General features: G+C 31.4%; 1 protein-coding gene across 1 annotated transcript in view; it reads left to right on the top strand.

The window, feature by feature from the left end:
- Positions 1–2,963: 2,963 nt before the first annotated feature.
- Positions 2,964–18,394, top strand: part of LOC106460691 (vesicle-associated membrane protein-associated protein A-like) — a 19,336-nt gene continuing 3,905 nt past the window's right edge. Inside the window, exons 1-6 of the mRNA XM_013920423.2 lie at positions 2,964–3,151; positions 6,101–6,253; positions 8,502–8,605; positions 9,951–10,031; positions 14,083–14,172; positions 16,089–16,187. Of these exons, the coding sequence (XP_013775877.1) occupies positions 3,094–3,151; positions 6,101–6,253; positions 8,502–8,605; positions 9,951–10,031; positions 14,083–14,172; positions 16,089–16,187 (585 nt within the window). The 5' untranslated portion in view covers positions 2,964–3,093. The remainder of the gene's footprint in view (positions 3,152–6,100; positions 6,254–8,501; positions 8,606–9,950; positions 10,032–14,082; positions 14,173–16,088; positions 16,188–18,394) is intronic.

The raw sequence follows: 18,394 nt of genomic DNA, 5'->3' as shown, positions 1-18,394 counted from the left end.
GTTTGTAAAATAGTGTTATTTTTATTGATATTCATGACAGACAAGTTTGTACAATGAAATTTTTGGTCAGGTAGTGAATGTTCATAATAAGATATAAGTAATGCATCGCTTCCAGTTTATGTTATTGTTTGTCATGAAGTAGTCAATAAGTTTAAAAATAAGCTTATCTAGTTGTACGAATTGGCAAAGGTTGGCAGAACAAAATATCTTTATAAACTTCTTTATTCAGATCATATCTTACAAACACCAAAAGATTAGCTGAGTTCACAATATCGGTGGATTCATCAGCTTGCAGTGCATAATATCAACTTGTCGTACTCAGGATAATAACTGCTGCTTATGTTTTCAACCATATTTATAATTCTACGGCGAGCTGTCTTATTTGACAGAGGCACTTATCAACCGATTTGCTTGAATTGTCCCCGATCATCACTTTCACCATTTCTTTGGCAGCAGGTTTGATAAGTGTCTCGCCAATTAGTTAAGCAGCTCCGGCCTTTGCAATTAAATATTATACCGTAAACGAGGCTCCCCGTCACACTAAACATGCTCGCCTTTTCAGCCGTGGGGGCGTTATAATGTGACGGTTAATCCCACTATTCGTTGGTAAAAGAGTAGCCCAAGAGTTGGCGGTGGGTGATGATGACTAGCTGCCTTCCCTCTAGTCTTACACTGCTAAATTAGGGACGGTTTGCGCAGATAGCTCTCGTGTAGCTTTGCGCGAAATTCAAAACAAACAATAAACGAGGCTTCAGCGGATTTGACATTATCATCCCCTGCCACACTGCGCATTACTTTCTGCGAGGCTTGAATGACCTTCCACTTTTCTTCGAAAATTCAATAGGTTACGCATGGTATTCTTTATGCTTTGTTTCAAAATGACGCTAGAGGTTGGATGGTTTCATACCAGAATTTGTGAGCGTCTCCAAACATATGACATTAAACGGAATAGGCTTACTCTCATATCGTATCGCTGTATCGCCACACCTTTAGATTTTGATTAAATATTGCTATTTCTTTGTTAAAGGGTTTGTATTAATTTATGTATCCCATAGTTAAAGGGTAATTATACATCGAATTTTTCTATCTTTGCTTAAGGGTTGTGGCATCTGTGAGATGTGTTTGGAAACCAGAAAGGGTTAATGCAATTCTCGACCAGCGCAATTTTAAAGTTAATTGTCAGGATGGGACAAGCCTAAGGTATAGAAGACATGAAAAATGTAGTTTAGGAATATACCACGATTTATCTCGTTTTGTTCAGATTCTTTATTTCATTGAGCAAAGTCTGAGTTAATAAGCACTTTTACTGTTACTCCCTGATTCCATATCTTGAACGAGTCTCCTCTTTAAAGGACTTGTTCAGTAGATCTCTAACGTTAATTAAATTCACAAGAACGTTAGAATGATTGAGTCTGGTTAAGATCGTGTATTAGCTAATCTAACAAACTATTGACGCTTAATACCTTATTGCCTCTCCAGTGGCTCAGCAATATGTAGGTGGACTTAAACCTAAAAACAAGTTTCGATACTCGTGGTGGGCGCAGCACAGATAGCCCATTGTGTAGCTTTGTTTTTAACCAAAACAAATAATACTCTTTTTATTGTCCCAAAACTAATTTATTTGTACTGAAAACTCTGCGGCAGATTAAAATATTGGCCCTTGTGTTGTTGTGTGTATTTATTTATTTCCTTAAATAGTCTGTTCTAAACTGAAGTACTCGTCCCCTGCACGGAAGTTATGTAAATTAATGATTAATGAAAGGTTATCTTAGGTTTGGTTTGAATTTCGCGCAAAGCTACACGAGGGCTACCTGCGTTACCGTCCCTAATTTAGCAGTGAAAGACTAGAGGGAAGGCAGCTAGACATCACCACCCACTGCCAATTCTTGGGCTACTCTTTTACCAATGAATAGTGGGATTAATGGTAACTTAATAACGCTCCCACGGCTGAAAGGGCAAACATGTTTGGTGGGACGGAGATTCGAACCCGCGAGGGTCAGATTGCGAGTCGAGCGCACTAACCACCTTGGGAGTTGGTTATCTTGGGACATTAATAGTTGCTTCCCTTACATGTAATTATAAAAACGCCCATAATAACTGCAAAACATAAAATGTGAAACTTGCATGTATCTCCTTCATGGCAAATTTGGTGAAGATCCATCTACAGGGAGCGAAGTAGTAGTAAAAACCCGAAAACGCCCATAAAAACCGCAAAACTGAAAATATGTATGTACCCCCACATAGATCTATTGCACCTCCATATCAATTTTGGTGAAGGTCCATCCACGTCCTGCGAAGTAGTTACATGACCGACAACAGACCGTAGTATTATATTTACCCAGATATCAAAGAAGTGTACTGCATTAAGAAAACTTATATAGTTCATTTTTTCATCGTTCAAATACACATAAACATGAAAGTTGTAGTTTTCAATCTGCTAAAATTACAGAACTTCCTTGTGTACAGTGGTGCCCAACTCTAGTCGTATCGAATATTATAGTCTTCGTTTGTATGTGTTTTCTTATAGCAACGCCACATCGGGCTGTCTGCTGTGTCCATCGAGAGGAATCGAAATCCCTGATTTTAGCATTGTAAATCCCAAGACTTACTGCTGTCCCACCGGAGGACATACTCTTCGTTATCGAATCATCTTTAACCAATGATAAAACAAATACAAACTGTGATGTGGCAAGTAGCTTGTTTCTTTTTCACTACATGCGTGCAATTCAATAAAATTACTCACAAAAGCAACCAAGCGAATGTCACGCAAATAACTTATAATCAAATTACGTTTGGTCAGTACAAGGCGGTGTTATACCACAATAATCATAAGACAAACACACATTTTTCATTGAATAATGAACATATTATTTTCAAGAAAGAACGGCGCATGCGCAATTTCGATAAACGTTGATAGAGGATAATTGTACGGGAGTAGGAGTAGGATTCGTAGGAGTTTGGCTCGTAATTTATATAGGATAATATTAATTATAAGGAAAGCTGCAATATTTTATGGTCTTGTTTCTTTAAATATTCATTTTAAAGCATTTGCTTATTAGTTGGTTTAATTATCTATAAAGTATTTTATGCGTAATGCCTAAATTAGAGCAAGTTTTGCATCTGGAACCTAATTCAGAGTTGCATTTTAAAGGTAAACTGCAATAACCTAGCTACAAGTACTACTAAAAAATAGTAGACATGTAACTTTTAGTGCAAAAACTAACACCATTTTTATACGTAAGTTATAATACATCAATTTGAATATTACTATAAGGCGCTGTGTATAATATTTTCACACAAATTTGGTTGAGTACGCTAAGTGTTAAGACTAATTGAATTTAAAAGCCGCATCCTTCCGAGAGGTGGTCGTATTCATAATGTCATAAGACCTGTGTATTGAGATTTGATTTCTTTAGTTTAATTTGAAAGTAATAACACTTTCAAAATACCACCAGTATTACATTAGAATATAAAGTAGTGTAGTTTTGATACACCAATTGCTGGTGCTTGCTAAACACAGTTTAGACTTTAGTGTAAAGTGAGGTGAAGAGAACTTAGTGATACTGATACAACTGTTTTTCTTATTGCAGTCCAATACCAGCAGGTTTGGAAGGATATTACCTTAAAGTTAAACATACTGTTAAATATATCAAATAACTCTTGAAGTGATGACTGGGGTATCATAAATATATCTAGATGAATGAAAAAAAAATGGCTGAAAATAGAATAATATGATGAAAGGACTGTAAATTATGATTAAGATGCAACTCAATTTAAATATCAAGAATGTAAAGTTACTTTTTGGGAACTTTAAATTTTGGTTAAATTGGATTTATATTTTTTGAATACACACACACACTTGTTCAATAATTAATTATGAATGTCATGTATATAACAACTTGACCATGTTATAGAAATCTGGAAAGATTGTTCTTGTTTTAAAAAAAATGCGTTAATGTGGAGAAAAAAAAGACAGATTTAGAATTTGGATATCTTCTTAGTGATGTTTTCAAATTTGCTGATTATATTAAGATGCTGGGAAGATGTGATTTTAATGAAAATGTTTGTGCTATTCACCAGTACTTTGATTGTCTTAATAATTGAGCCAGAAGGTGGAGAGTGAGTTTTAATACTGATAAGTGTGAAGTTATACACTTGGGACTTGGAGGTTTGGAAAGGACCTACTTATTGTATGAGAGGAGAATTTGTGTTATGGTAAAAACAGGAGGATTTAGGTACAACTGTTGATATAACTCAGAAAGTCTCCTGCTGAGTGTTTAACTGTGGTGAAGGGAGCAAATATGAATTATTGGCTGTTTTTATGGGAATTTTGAAATTAAAAGCAATAAGGCTATTGTAATTTTATATAAGACTAGTGATGCTTCATCTGGATTACTTTATGCAGTTTTATAAGATCCCTAACATTTTGGAGGTAAGCTGCTAGATTGAAACATCAGCTTAATTCTCACAAATGCATGAGAACTAGAAGAGACCTGATTCAGATGTGCAAAATTGTTTGGGTTTTGGCCAGTTTTGTTATGGGTGGTCTGTGTGAGTTGTGAAATGTAATGTTGGTAATAGAAACTTGTGTATTAAAGGTACTCAATATAAACTTTAATAATTTACTTATTGTTTTAAATTTGTGATCTATCTAGTTAGTTTTCTTTAGTCAGTAGTTATTAATAACTAGTATTTACTATTTTGAGGTATATTCAGTTATAAATTATTTATTACCTGTAATATAATTAATATAAGTTTCTTGCACTGTATTCCATTTCATATTTCTTGAATTAATTTTTTTTTATAAAAGGAATATGTCAATACTGTCAGAGGGCATCACACCTATTCTCTTACAGAATTAGTGAAACTGATTAAAACCTAACATCTTGATTGTTTATTGGATTTGTAATTCCATACATTGACATTATTTAATTGATTCAAGCAGTATCAAAACTCATAAAATTGGATACTTAGGCAGTAGATAATATTTTCTTTTTATCTGTAATTTTCTTTCATTATTTCACTCTATTTGCTCTGATCACTGGTAATTTTGTTATTGGCGCAAAAAAATATTTTAGGTAGATTTTTTAAAATTAAACAAATATTTCATTGTATACAACTGTATACAACTTTGAGAGCATACTTAGTGTTTTGGTCCACTAGAACACCACAAAACATGACATTTTTGGTGGTACAGTATTAGTGTAATTGTAATGCACTAGGAAATAAGATTTAATCCTCAATAGCTGTGGTACTTAATTCTTTTAGGCAGGGTTAGAGTAAATTAATCTATGAGTCCGTTTTGGTTTTTTATTAGCTATATTTTTGTGCAATAGCAAGCATGTGATGCGTGTATATCCGATTTGATTTTATTACTCATCCGGATCTCTACCAGCCTATCTTCAAATTGAAATACTTTAAGGCAGGATTAGAGTAAATTAATCCATTAACTGCGGATGACGGATATTTCCGTCAATCGCACATATATATAACTATAACTCTATGCGAATGATGATAAATACCATTTTATTGTGATTGATGGCAACTAAGTTTTATCTGTGAGTCACAAAACAGCAACTGAGCTGCTCCTGCAGCAGTTAATGGGTTAAGCTATGAGACTTTGGGCTTGGTTAAATACATCAGTCAAAAGGGTTTGACCTCCTCAGTCCAAAAATGTATTTAGATCTCAAATTGGTCAAGAGATAACAGAGCAATGACCTAAGAGTTTGTACTTGAAAAATAATTCTGATCCATTCTATAAAAATACAATTGACTGCTAGTGGTTGTATAATTACTTATTATAGCAATATTTTGAAGGGATCTAACAAATAGCTATCAACTATCTCAGTTCACTAGTGAGTAGGTAGTTTTTAGCTAACGTGGAACTCAGACTAGTTATATATTTTCCATTTTTCCTCTCCATTAATATTTCCTGTAAGATCTAATAAATTTTTCTGATCCATAATACCATATTTTCAAATAAAGTTGATACTGTATGCTTAATTTTTACTTTAGGAAGTTTTGAAAAAAATAGGTCGTTTGAAGCCCAAGATTAGAAAAATGAAGTTCTTTTATGAAAAATGATTTTTTTTTGTCACAGGACCTTTCACAGATGTTGTCACTTCACATTTAAAGCTGTACAACCCATCAGAACACCGAGTATGCTTCAAAGTAAAAACAACAGCTCCAAAGAGATACTGTGTGCGACCAAACAGTGGATTTATAGAACCAAAACAAACTCTGCATGTAGCAGGTAATAATCCACTTATTTTTTTAATGAAGGACAGACAATTTAGATTTTATTGTTATTTGTAATTGCTTTTTTTTAAACCATGTAAAATGTAGCATTATAATATTAGAAAGAACAGGTGACATAGGAACATTTGCCTTATTGATGTCACTTTCACCTACTAAATAAGCAAATAGAAAAATCAAAATCAAAATTGATTACAAAAGAAATATTGTGAAATCAAATTATAGTTTCCAAAATTTATCTTATTTTGGCAACATATAGAGATTAAATTCAGTTATGAAATTTATGCAAAGAAAGTAGTTTTAAAAATGTATTTCTAAGAAATTAAAAATAAGAGTGAAAGAGTAGGAATTAAAAACATAACCCAATGTAAAAAAAAACCCAGCAAATTTACACTTTAATGCTAAAGTAGTCCAAGAGTTAGCAATGGGTGCAAACAGCCAGTTGCTTTCCCTCTAGTCAGCAAGAATATAATTAGTGACAGTGGTAGATAATCTTAGTGGCTTTGCTGTAACAGAAACAGGGCTAGCAATTTTGGTGGCAATGGGAATTGAACTCAAGACCCTGTAATTATGAATCATACTCTCCCTCCTCCTGAATCACAAGGCCATGCTGGCCCAAAGATAAACAAGGTTAAATAAAAAAAATTTTAACACAAAGTCTGGTTTCAGTACTCTTTGTGGGTAAACCACAGATAGCCCATTATGTAGTTTTGTGTTTATCAACAAGCATAATGGCAAAATTTTGATTACTTGTATAGTTGGAATAACCAAAAATAATAATAATTGGAAATCTTAATTTCAGTTAATTAATTTTTTTTTGTGACACTTGATTTATCTGTAATTTCAATTAATTGATTGTTGGAGTAATCTAAAACTGTAATAATTGAAACAGCTAACTTTGATTAACTGATTAGTTTCATGACAGTTGATTTGATCATAATTTTGACTAATCAGTTGGAATAATCAAAAATGATAATAATGGAAAACACTAATTTAGATATGTTGATTATACTCATGACATTAATCAATTTATTTTTAATTTCGATTAATAATATAGTTTATGTGACACTAATCCATGTAGTTCCTGCTCATAGATAGTTGATTAATTAATTGAGTCACCCTTTTCTAATTATATTCATATTTCCTATCCAAGGTCTCATTCACATAGTTTAAAGCTGGAGATTAAAGATAATTTTCTCTGTAAATATACTTAATTTTCTAAACACATTATCTTAATGGTAATAAATTTAGATAGACTATTACCAACATTAAATATTGGAATCTAAACATAGTGTAGTACTCAAGTTGATTGCTGATAATAAATCATTAAATATTTAAATTTACATTCATAAAAAATATTCTGTATCTTCATAAAAAATTATCTTATACATATATAAAGATATGTTTATTTGTCTTATCTTAAGATATTTAATAAGTTACATTTACATCTTCAGAAATTTATAAAATATTTATCTATCATAAGATTAAAAGATATAATGCACAGATAAGATCTGCAAAATTGGCATTTCTGACATGATTTTGTTACAGAACATCTAACTGTGTTAGAGGCATTATTTATATTAACTAAAAAATAATCTTTAGTATTGGTTTATATTCATTATCTAACTCATTTTTTAATGTGTTTGAGGTAATACTAAAATTTATTTCATGGTGAGTTCACTTATTATACATAATAAATAAAGAAAAAAATGCCTAAAAATTGGAGGAGATCTCATATTATTTCATTACATCTGTGTTTTCTTTACAGATTATAAATATGTGTTTCCCGAACTTTTTATTTTAAATTTATTTATTGTGTAGTCATTTTTAAAATCTTTCCACAAAGGTGTTGTAACATTTAGATAATAGAACAACTGAATGTTTTATTAGGGTTACTGTAATCTGGAACAAATGGATGTATTTTTTTTTAACTTTGTTGTGCAAAGTTTCATTGGCATACATTTTTTATTATTTAACATGAAACCAAAATTTTATTTTAAATTCCCATGAAAAACTTAAAGTATTATTGTTAATTTATCCAAAAATTATTTCAAAACAAAGTTAGCCTCAAAGCTGTTTTTAAAATTCTTAACACTTTGAAATGTTCAATCTTACATTCTATGACACCTTATTACAGTATCATCATGACATGATTGTACAATGTGTATAATTCAAGAAAAGTCTTGTAATTAAAGAAATTAATTACATGCAAGATATTTATTTAAATTTTTTACAATTATTGATAGTTATGCTTCAGCCATTTGATTATGATCCATCTGAAAAAAATAAACACAAGTTCATGGTTCAGACAATGATTGCCCCTGATGGCAATGTCAGCCTTGAAACTCTGGTATGTTCCTTTTTGTTTGAAAGTATTTTAAAATTTCATAGTGTTCTAATTTTTGCAGTTTCTTATCAGAAATTTAGAACATGAAGGTTTATATTAAAATAGAGTGTAGTACAAATTTGCAGATATATAAATTAGAAAAAGTTTCATGATCACTTCCAGCTGTTCACAGTCAGTAAATCTTCATTGTAAATCATGTTTTTGTTAGCAATGATATGAAGATTGGTTTGTCAGCTTGCTAAATCAAAACTTGCATAATTTTTTATCATATAGTTTTAACTTATTTAGGACAGTAACTGATATAATTTCACATGTACCTAGATTAATGTAAAATTATGAAATGTTTACTTAAGATTCATTATCATTTTGAACCACTGTACTGTGAAATTTAATGACCTGTGATAAATTATTTAATTCTTTCACTAATGGAAATAACATTGAAATATTAACAGTATAAATATAATGGGAACAATGACTTAATTGAATGAAGTTTAACAGTTATTACTGAACACTCAATATATCCAGATGTAGGGAGGAGAATTGACTTCCAAAGTTTTTGTTGTAAAATTGTCCACCCACCCAGTTTGTTAAAATCCAGTGAGGAAACTGTTGGGTGGGGTGGGGCTGTAGACAAGTTACTAGTTCTAGTAGGGTCAATGAGAGATTGCCCTGTCTTTTTTGATGCATATGCTATACTGAAATCAATATGTTAGGCTCCTTTGAACTGGTCAGTTGACAGACCACTGACCAATCACAATGTTTTTGAAGCTAGAGGTTTCAAAAATTTCAGAAATGCTTGAACTCCTTAAATGGAATGGTGAACAATCCAAAGGGAAGAGCATAGAGGTAGGCTTTAAATCAGTTTCCATCCATATTAATAATCTGTATGTGCTCAGAAGGTTGCGGGTTCGAATCCCTGTCCCACCAAACATGTTCACTCTTTCAGCCGTGGCGTGTTAAATAGTGGTGGTCAATTCCACTATTTGTTGGTGAAAGAGTAGCCCAAGAGTTGGTGGTGGGTGGTGATGACCAGCTGCTTTCTCTCTAGTCTTTCACTGCTAAATTAGGGATGGCTAGTGCAGATAGGCCTCGTGTAGCTTTGAGCGACATTAAAAAACAATAACAACTATATGAGCTCAGTCAATTTGACCAAACTTGAATCAGTTATCTTTTCATTTCATAGATGACCTTTTATGATGATGCAAATATTTTTTTTTCTGTTTTATGTGTCCTTTGGAAATTTTGTTAAGAGTGTTTCATATGTTTAAGTTGTAAATTTTCAAAAATGCTATTATTTATATAATCCATAAATTAGAAATTAAGAAACATATTTTTCTAATTACTTTAGTGGAAAGATGCAAACATGGAAAACCTTATGGATTCCAAGTTAAAATGTGTGTTTGATCTTCCTCCAGACAAAGCTCCTCCGGTGAGTTCCATAACCCACATCTAATTCTTTCACTGCATTAACCCTTTCCAGCCCAGTAGCATAATTCTGATACTTCTGCACTTGCATTCATAAAAATTAACTTGAAAATGAAACTATATCTGAAACACAAATGCTTCAAACATAAAGCATGCCATTGAATTTTTTTAATCTTATTTAAGTTTTTCGTGAATTTACAATTTATGATGAGATAAAAACTTAGCCATTGCATAATATGTCTGTAACTATTGACCTAAAAGCCAGTGTTATACATGCTTATTAGCAAAACACAACCAAAGCCTAATAATGATATATTTTAGTTCATTTTGTTGAAGGAAATTTTGCAATAAACTGTATTGTATATCATTAAATAGAGAGTATTTATCTTACTTATCTCATTTATAAGACTTACCTCTCTATTTCTTTTAGAAATTATGTATAGCTGTTTCAAAAAGAACCACACTAAGCTTATACTCAAAGTGAACAGTAAGATACAATTAGTTTCAAATTAGAAACAGAAGTTTTTGTAAAGTAAAAAGGAACTGCCAAAGTATTTACTTCACAAAATAAATAAACATAAGAAAGTACAATATTGTAATGTAGTTAGATTATTTAAAAGGGTGTGTTCATAAAAAGCTTCTGACATAACTAAATATATAATCCACATATGGCAGAAAGGTAGCTATACAGCAAATAGATTTCAAGAAATAAAAAAAAACTTGTTTTCTATAAATATATTCTTGATTCTGTTAGCTTTAGAAGCATGGAAGTTGCAAAGAAAATTCAGTAAATTGATTTTACAGTGTTTGACTACCAACTTCAAAAATTCACTGTTTTCAAATTGTTTAAGCTACAAGTTAGCAACAATCATGTACAAATATCATAAATTTACAGCCTTGTTTTGTATGCTGATAAGTTTGAACTGCATTGGTAAAAAATGTAACTTCCCAAAATAAAAATTACAATGTGGGTTAGGGAGCAAAAATCTAAATTAGGTTAGCAGTTTTTATCCACAAAAATGTTAATAAAATCTACATCAAAACAAAAGTATTAATCTGAATGTTTTACTCATAGTTTTAGTATGTACATAATTTGATGCAAAAGGTCAGACAGAATTTTTTAAAACATAATGATGTCAATTGATTGCATTAGAAAAAAAAAAGATACTGTGCTAGAAAGGGTTAATTCTTTGAATAATCTTCAAATATTCATGTATGAATTATTGTTTTATTACAACAGATTGGACAGTTTCATGAAAACTTTCACAGATATATTGAATTGCATTTGTATCTGTTTGGTGTAAAAACTTTTGTATGTATCAAACACAAGAAGAGTTTACAAACTCTCATTTATTTTATTCAGACAGATTTTAAAATTCAGCAGCTGGCCTATATTTGTTTGAGTGAATTATTGTACTAAAAAAAGCATTGTCTCATTAGATGTGTTCAGTTGAGTGATTTTTTTGTTGCATTCACATATCCCAGCCACTGGCAAGCCCAAACAATTTTTTTACATCCTGGGGCATGAGCTATTGGGAAACACAAATAATAATGATTCTTAACTAAAGGCTACATTATTTGCTCTCTACAATTTCAGTTATTCTTCTTAACTCTATAAACTGTGTGTTGGCCATGTAGCTTTAAAATATTCACTTTACAACACAAACATAGACTTGGCACTAGAATAGAATGTTCCAAAACTACTGTAATTAATCTGGTTTCTTAACTAGCTCTAAGTAGGGTATACAAATTCTTTTATTGCTAGGAGCAATGACTTTACTCAACACACATCGAGCTTTTCTTCTCAATTACCATATTTAATTATCAATATAAACTAACTACCTCAGGATTTCTGCCATCATAATGTGCTCTTTCTATTGGTTATAAACATTTCCATCAGACAAGCAGATGTGATGCAAGTAATTTGCTTGAATTGTATGAAGAGCAAATGTGTCGTGTGACACAGAAGAGTGAAAATTCTTTAATTTTTTCTTTTAAAATTAAGAAATTGAAATGTATATAATATTAAGTTTTGAATCCAACTCTGTAAAAGACTGTGACACGTACTTTGGCACTGCCGTACACATAAGGTTAAAGAAGAACAGTTTTGTATCAAACTTAAGAACATTCTCAATATCACCACACATCATTTGATTTCTGAAAGTTACCTTACATAATCTGTGTTATTATGTTGTATTGAATTTTTATTTTATTTTTCAGTTTGTATTACTCCCATACATTTCACCAATTTTTTTATTATACTATTTTTATTAGAAATTTTGGTCTTCTTAGAATATTTAACATTATATCTTGTTTGCTTGAGCTGTTTATCAATGGCTTAGATACAGTCCTGGAGAAAAGTATTGGCACCCTAAGCTTATTATCCCATAAAGACAGGTAACAAATTAAGTGTGTTTTTTAAACTTGTATCTCACTATATACTTTTTAAAAATACACTTTTAAAAATACTTCATTTAAAAGTACTTGTTCAAAACAAAAGTATTGACATTCCTGCTTTAATATTTCACGTGTCCTTCTTTCACTTCTATTCCAGCTTTCAGACATTTATGACAACCCCCAAACATTTCATTACATCTTTTTTGGAGAAACCTTAGCTCATTCTTTCTTGTGTATTTCCTTCAGCTCTTACAGATTAGACACACAGTGTTTGGCTATAGCTTTTTTTCAGATTAGTCCAAAGCATTTCTAATTGACTGTGAAGGCCATTCAAGAACTTCTATTTTTGATTTCTTCAAGAATTCCTGAGTTGATTTAGCCATATTCTTTGGGTTATTGTCATGTTGGAAGATAAACCTTTTGTGAATCAACATATAAGTACTGTAGGTGGCATCATTGTACTTTGTAGAATGTTTTGATACATGGCTGTATTTATTTGCTCTTCAATCACATGAATGTCTCCAGTTCTTGCACTATTAAAACATTCTTATATCATGATCAAACCACCTCTATGTTTAACTGTAGGTACAAGGTTCCACCCCCCTTTTTTTGCCAAACATAATGTGGTCCATTTTTGTGGAAGAATTCTTCAAATTAATGTGCATAGCTCTTGGTCAATTTTAGATGGTTTGTTTTATGAATTTTCTTTAAAAGTGGTGTGCTGAAAGGTCTGTGTGCATATAACTCTTCTATGTTCAGGTGTCTTTGTACGGTTTTTTCATCCACTATTATGACTGATGCTTCTAAATCTACGTCCTCGGCTGTTATCTAAATTTTTTTTTTAGCTGCTCAGATAATTCTCCTACCTGCTGTAATTTTCTTGGATGCCTGGTTCGTTTAAGTTTTTCAGTTGAATTTGTTTTGTGTTCCTTCTAGAATATTTCTCTGATTGTGGATTTTGGTACTCCATATTTCTCTGATACTGCTCTGTATACATTTCCTTTGTTGTATTCCGTTATACTTGTATTTATCAAGCATGAATCCAACTCCTTAGTTGTGACCATCATATGCATTGTTACTACAAAGTTCTCTTTCAACAGGTGTTGGCAGTCATTGCCTTTTTTACTTAAATGCAGCTTAATTGCAATGTGTATTTCACATTCTCTTTAATTATATTGAACTTAGGGTGCCAGTACTTTTGTCTGCAGCTGTATGTAAAAATCAATCTGGTGAACAGTACAGCTAAGTAAATTTACTGTTCTTACTTATGATTAGAATGTATTGTTTCATCAGTTGGGTACATTTGCTGTTAGTAATATTTTCAGCTGTAATCCTAATAATATCTTGTAGTTTGGCCTTGTTAGGAGACTTAGGTTATTTCTACATTCACACTAAGTTGTCAGTACAAAATAATGTTTGTTGTATAAATAGATATATTAAACATTAACCAATACTGTTGATGAAAGTAACTTTAGAAGAAGGAATAAAATATAACTTACACAACTTACAAAACATATACACCCTAGTAGTTAGCATCAATTTGCATTTAAAAAAGAAGAAGAAAGAAAGCTATTTATGATTGGAAACCTGTGTATGTGGAAAGCTATTCTATTTACTAAATATCCTAAAGTACTAAACATTGCTGTGTATAATTACAGAATAACCTAGATTCCAATACAGAGCATGTGGAAGACAAAACCCCATTGATTATACCACCCACTGACCCAGTACCTAAGTCCTCCCCTAAGGTAAGTCACCATGTCCTTATCTTACAATCATGTTCAAAGATATGCCTGAAGGTTGAAAATCTTTTTGGTGTAGAGTAGAAAGCCCTCTAGTATATAGCTTTAAACCAGGGTCAACAAAGAGCTTTGGAAGGGTCATTAAGAATCCAAAATATATAGTCTAACTTCTAGATATTTTCACCACATCTATACTGAGTTTATTCCACCATGTGTAGAGACTTAGTTGGGTTGTCAGGAGCTTTGAGGATTTTTCTTATCTCAAAAGGATTTACCGTATTCAGAAAGTTGAGAACACATCTATTATGTACTTAGCTATCAGTTGACTAGTTTAATCCTTATCCATAATACAGTTGTGTGAGCATTACCAGCTTCTGGTATTTATAATTAATAATACAATGATCTGTTTATCAAACAGTTTGGGTGATAGAATTTTTACAGCTTGTTATTATATAAAATATTAAATTGAAAGTTGTTTTGTAATGGACTTATAAATCTGTCAAAGCACGCAACCTTTAGAGAGACTATCTAAGAAGTAATGTTGAAAATGTAATAAAATAAATTATTTTTTGTAAGTACACAATATATTATTGAGTTTAATTTTTCATGAGCACTAATCATGTTTTTGTAAAGTTTAAAGTATACATTAGACTTGTTGGGTTATTGTTTAGTATTTATATAGCAAAAATAGTTTTGTACAGTAATTAAATTGTGACTAATTGTATTAATGTACTATCATGAATTATATTTCAAAGGTTTTATTGAAAGAAATTTTAACACTAACTGCATTTTTTGTTCTCTTCCACTGATCATTTAACCATCCATTTCAAAAATGGATAGCATTAGATACACACAGGGACTCATAAGTATTGATTGTTTATTTTGTATGGTGGGTAAATCTGTCTGATTAAGTATCAAACAGTAAGTCTTTACTCTGAGCACAGTTTTTAAATTGTAAACATTAAATTTTCTCAATTGTCATGAGCTTTGTGAAGGCTTATTAGCTTGAATATCATTCATGCTATTTGCAGTAAGGTTTTTAGGTTTTCAAAAGCAGATACATTATGATTATAAAAAGATCAAATGACCTAAGTGCTTTCGCTGAGATGGTAAACCTTTATCAGAGATATGTTGGCATTTAAATTACAAATAAAAAATTAAGTTACTTATATCTTTAGTAATGTGTTGGCAAGCTGTCTCTGTGATTGGCTCACCTTAATAACATAGATGTTATTTGATATTCAGTAGGTTTTCTTGAGGAGGTACATGCCACAAAAAAATCCTTACATTCTTTTTTTTAAAATACGCTGTTACTTCTTCATTATTTTACATCACAACATCAGCATGCATACTTTTGTTGTCATGTTTAACTAATCATAAAACAACTGGTCTTCATTATGTTACTTAAATATATATATATATATATATATATGTTTTTAATAGAATAATGTTTGCAAATGTTATTCATGCACTGCCTGACCATAATTTATTGAAACTTAATCGCATGCAAGCTACATATTGGTGTGTTGATAGTTGTTTGGTGCAAAAGATAACCAATAGTGTGCTATTACAGAAATGATGAGTTCCATGTTATTACAGGACTAAGCATGAATAACATTTACTGGATACATACTTCTGTAATAGTGTTTAATTTTTATACTGACAGACAAGAGTGTTAGTCCTGTAAAAAAATATTTCGATATACGTTTTAAATAGAACACATTCATATTGATAAATAACTGGCAGGCAATAGAATACATAACTTGATCAGCTGAGAAGTGTCAGTATGAGATTTTGTTATTCATTGAAAACTGTCTTTGTATCCAGTAGTACAGTCATAGGAACCAGAATGTATAAATAGTTTCATTGTTTGCATTCTAACAGTTTCCTAAAGATAGTTTTGCGCTTGTTTCTTTTGACAGGCGAGTAACACTGATCAAGAATTAAAGAAGTTGCAAGATGAGTGTAAGAGGTTGAAGGATGAGCTAGCTCAACTTCAGCAGGCCAATAGTAAACTCAAGGTAACTACAAGTTGTAAATCTGGAGAGAAGTTGTTGTCCAATTAATTATATAAAGTGATATTTATCTGTTAAACAATTCATGAAGCAGATTTATGTAATGAATAGCATTTCTAACAGGTGAATTATATTTTGATCAAGATTGTATTGTTGTGATTTATATATAATGTAATTTTAATAGAATACACAGTCACAGGGGAATTGTAAAAATAGTAGGAGACAAAGTTTCAAATGCAGACTAAGAAAGGTATTTAAAATAACTTTAAAAGTTTCATGTTTTGTACTTTGTTACTTAACACAAGTTTGTTTTCATTAACACAGATGTATTAACCCTTTTGAGACGGGTCACAGGTGAAAGGCCATGTCATCTCGTTTGTTGACTCGCATGTAAAATTTAATTGAACTACAATATAATGAATTTATGTCAATAACTTTGGTATCAAACTGTAGATTATAATTAAAATTTTAGTACTATATATTACTCAATTTCTTAATTTAAAGGCAAATATAAAAAAAAACAGATAAACATCGATTTCTGTGTGTCATGTGGTATGTTGAATGCAGCATTAGTTCAAATTAGATGTTTGTGAAGTCAAAATACTGGGTCTATAGTTTTGTACAAATTAGAAACTCAAATTGCCGATATTGACAAGCTATAAAATAAGGACCTCTTTTCAATTTGATAAGATATTGCTCATGTAATAAATCAAACACAGTGGCACGCCGCCCACCTCTTTCCATTTTTAGAAATGCTCCCTTATATATACTTACTTTGATATATGATATGAATAACCAATCGAAAGCTCAGAATGTCCTCCCCTAGTGGCTTTCTTAGCCATTTTAATGGTCTTGGCATCACTTCTTTTGAACCAATACTTCAACGAGGTAAGGTGTGTCTTTAGTCTGCTCGAAATTTCATATTGTTTTAGACTAAAATACATCTTAGTTACTAAACTTGTTAAATTATAGTGGAATTCTATGGTATTAATGTAGTAATTTATGATTTTTTATTTATTCAAATGTATACATAAAACCTAAAAGAAAATATTTTGTTTCATATCCTCCATGTAAATTTTTTAAAGGCTAAGCAACCTACGTTGAGTAGCAACCAAGTACAAAGGCCGTAACTAGAAGAGATAATTGTTTGCTTTACTTTAGTTACGGGCCCGGCATAGGTTAGGGCGCTCGACTCTCAATCTGAAGGTCGCAGGTTCGATTCCCGGTCCCACCAATCATGCTCGCCCATTCAGCTGTGGGGGCATTATAATGTGAAGGTCAATCCCACCATTCGTTGGTAAAAGAGTAGCCCAAAAGTTGGCAGTGGGTGGTGATGACTAGCTGCCTTCCCTATAGTCTTACGCCCCCCAGTGGCACAGTGGTATGTCTGCAGACTTACAATGCTAGAAACTGGGTTCCGATACCTGTGGTGGGCAGAGCACAGATAGCCCATTGTGTAGCTTTGTGCTTAATTGGAAACAAACAAACCTATGGTCTTAAACTGCTAAATTAGGGACAGCTAGTGCAGATGGCCCTCTTGTAGCTTTGCATGAAATTCAAAACAAACTTTTTACTGTTTTATGATGTAAGAAAAATAAGTTTAAGAACTTATTTCAAAATAGCAATACTCTATATATACATTTATAATGTAGAATAATTGAAATGTGACTGTATTTTACAAAATACTAGTATACTAAAACACAGCCAAGACAAGTTACTTTGTACCAACCAATGAAAGGGGCATAATTTATATTTATTTCCTGATTTTTTATGGTGTTGCGAGATTGGTCAAATCTACCAAACCCGTATAGAGATTAATTACTGAAAATAAGAGATAAAATATAGTTTTTTCTTAAGAAACATTTGATAACTATTTGGACATTATAAACATTTTGAATGTGAAATTTCAAAATATTCTGATGCATAAAAGTATTTTTAATCATAAAATTAATGTTACTTTGCATGATAGATAGGCAACATGCAAAAAAAAAAGAAATGAGAAAATCATTACTTTAGAAACCTTAAGACTTAATAAAAAAAATTATATTTTGCATATGAAAACATTGTAATGTTTACTGATAAAATGCTGAATTTTGTTAACATTCGCTTACTAATTTAAAAGTTATAGCATGAAAACTACACCAAGCACAAAATGGTTACGAGGTCAACCAGAGCCCGTGCTGAAAGAGTTTAAAGAAAAAAAGCCAATGCTT

The sequence above is a fragment of the Limulus polyphemus genome, unplaced genomic scaffold (assembly GCF_000517525.1).
Source record: "Limulus polyphemus unplaced genomic scaffold, Limulus_polyphemus-2.1.2 Scaffold816, whole genome shotgun sequence".
Taxonomy (NCBI): Eukaryota; Metazoa; Arthropoda; class Merostomata; order Xiphosura; family Limulidae; genus Limulus; species Limulus polyphemus.
The sequence above is the reverse complement of the archived record's forward strand: the minus strand, read 5'-3'. Positions and strand labels throughout refer to the sequence as shown.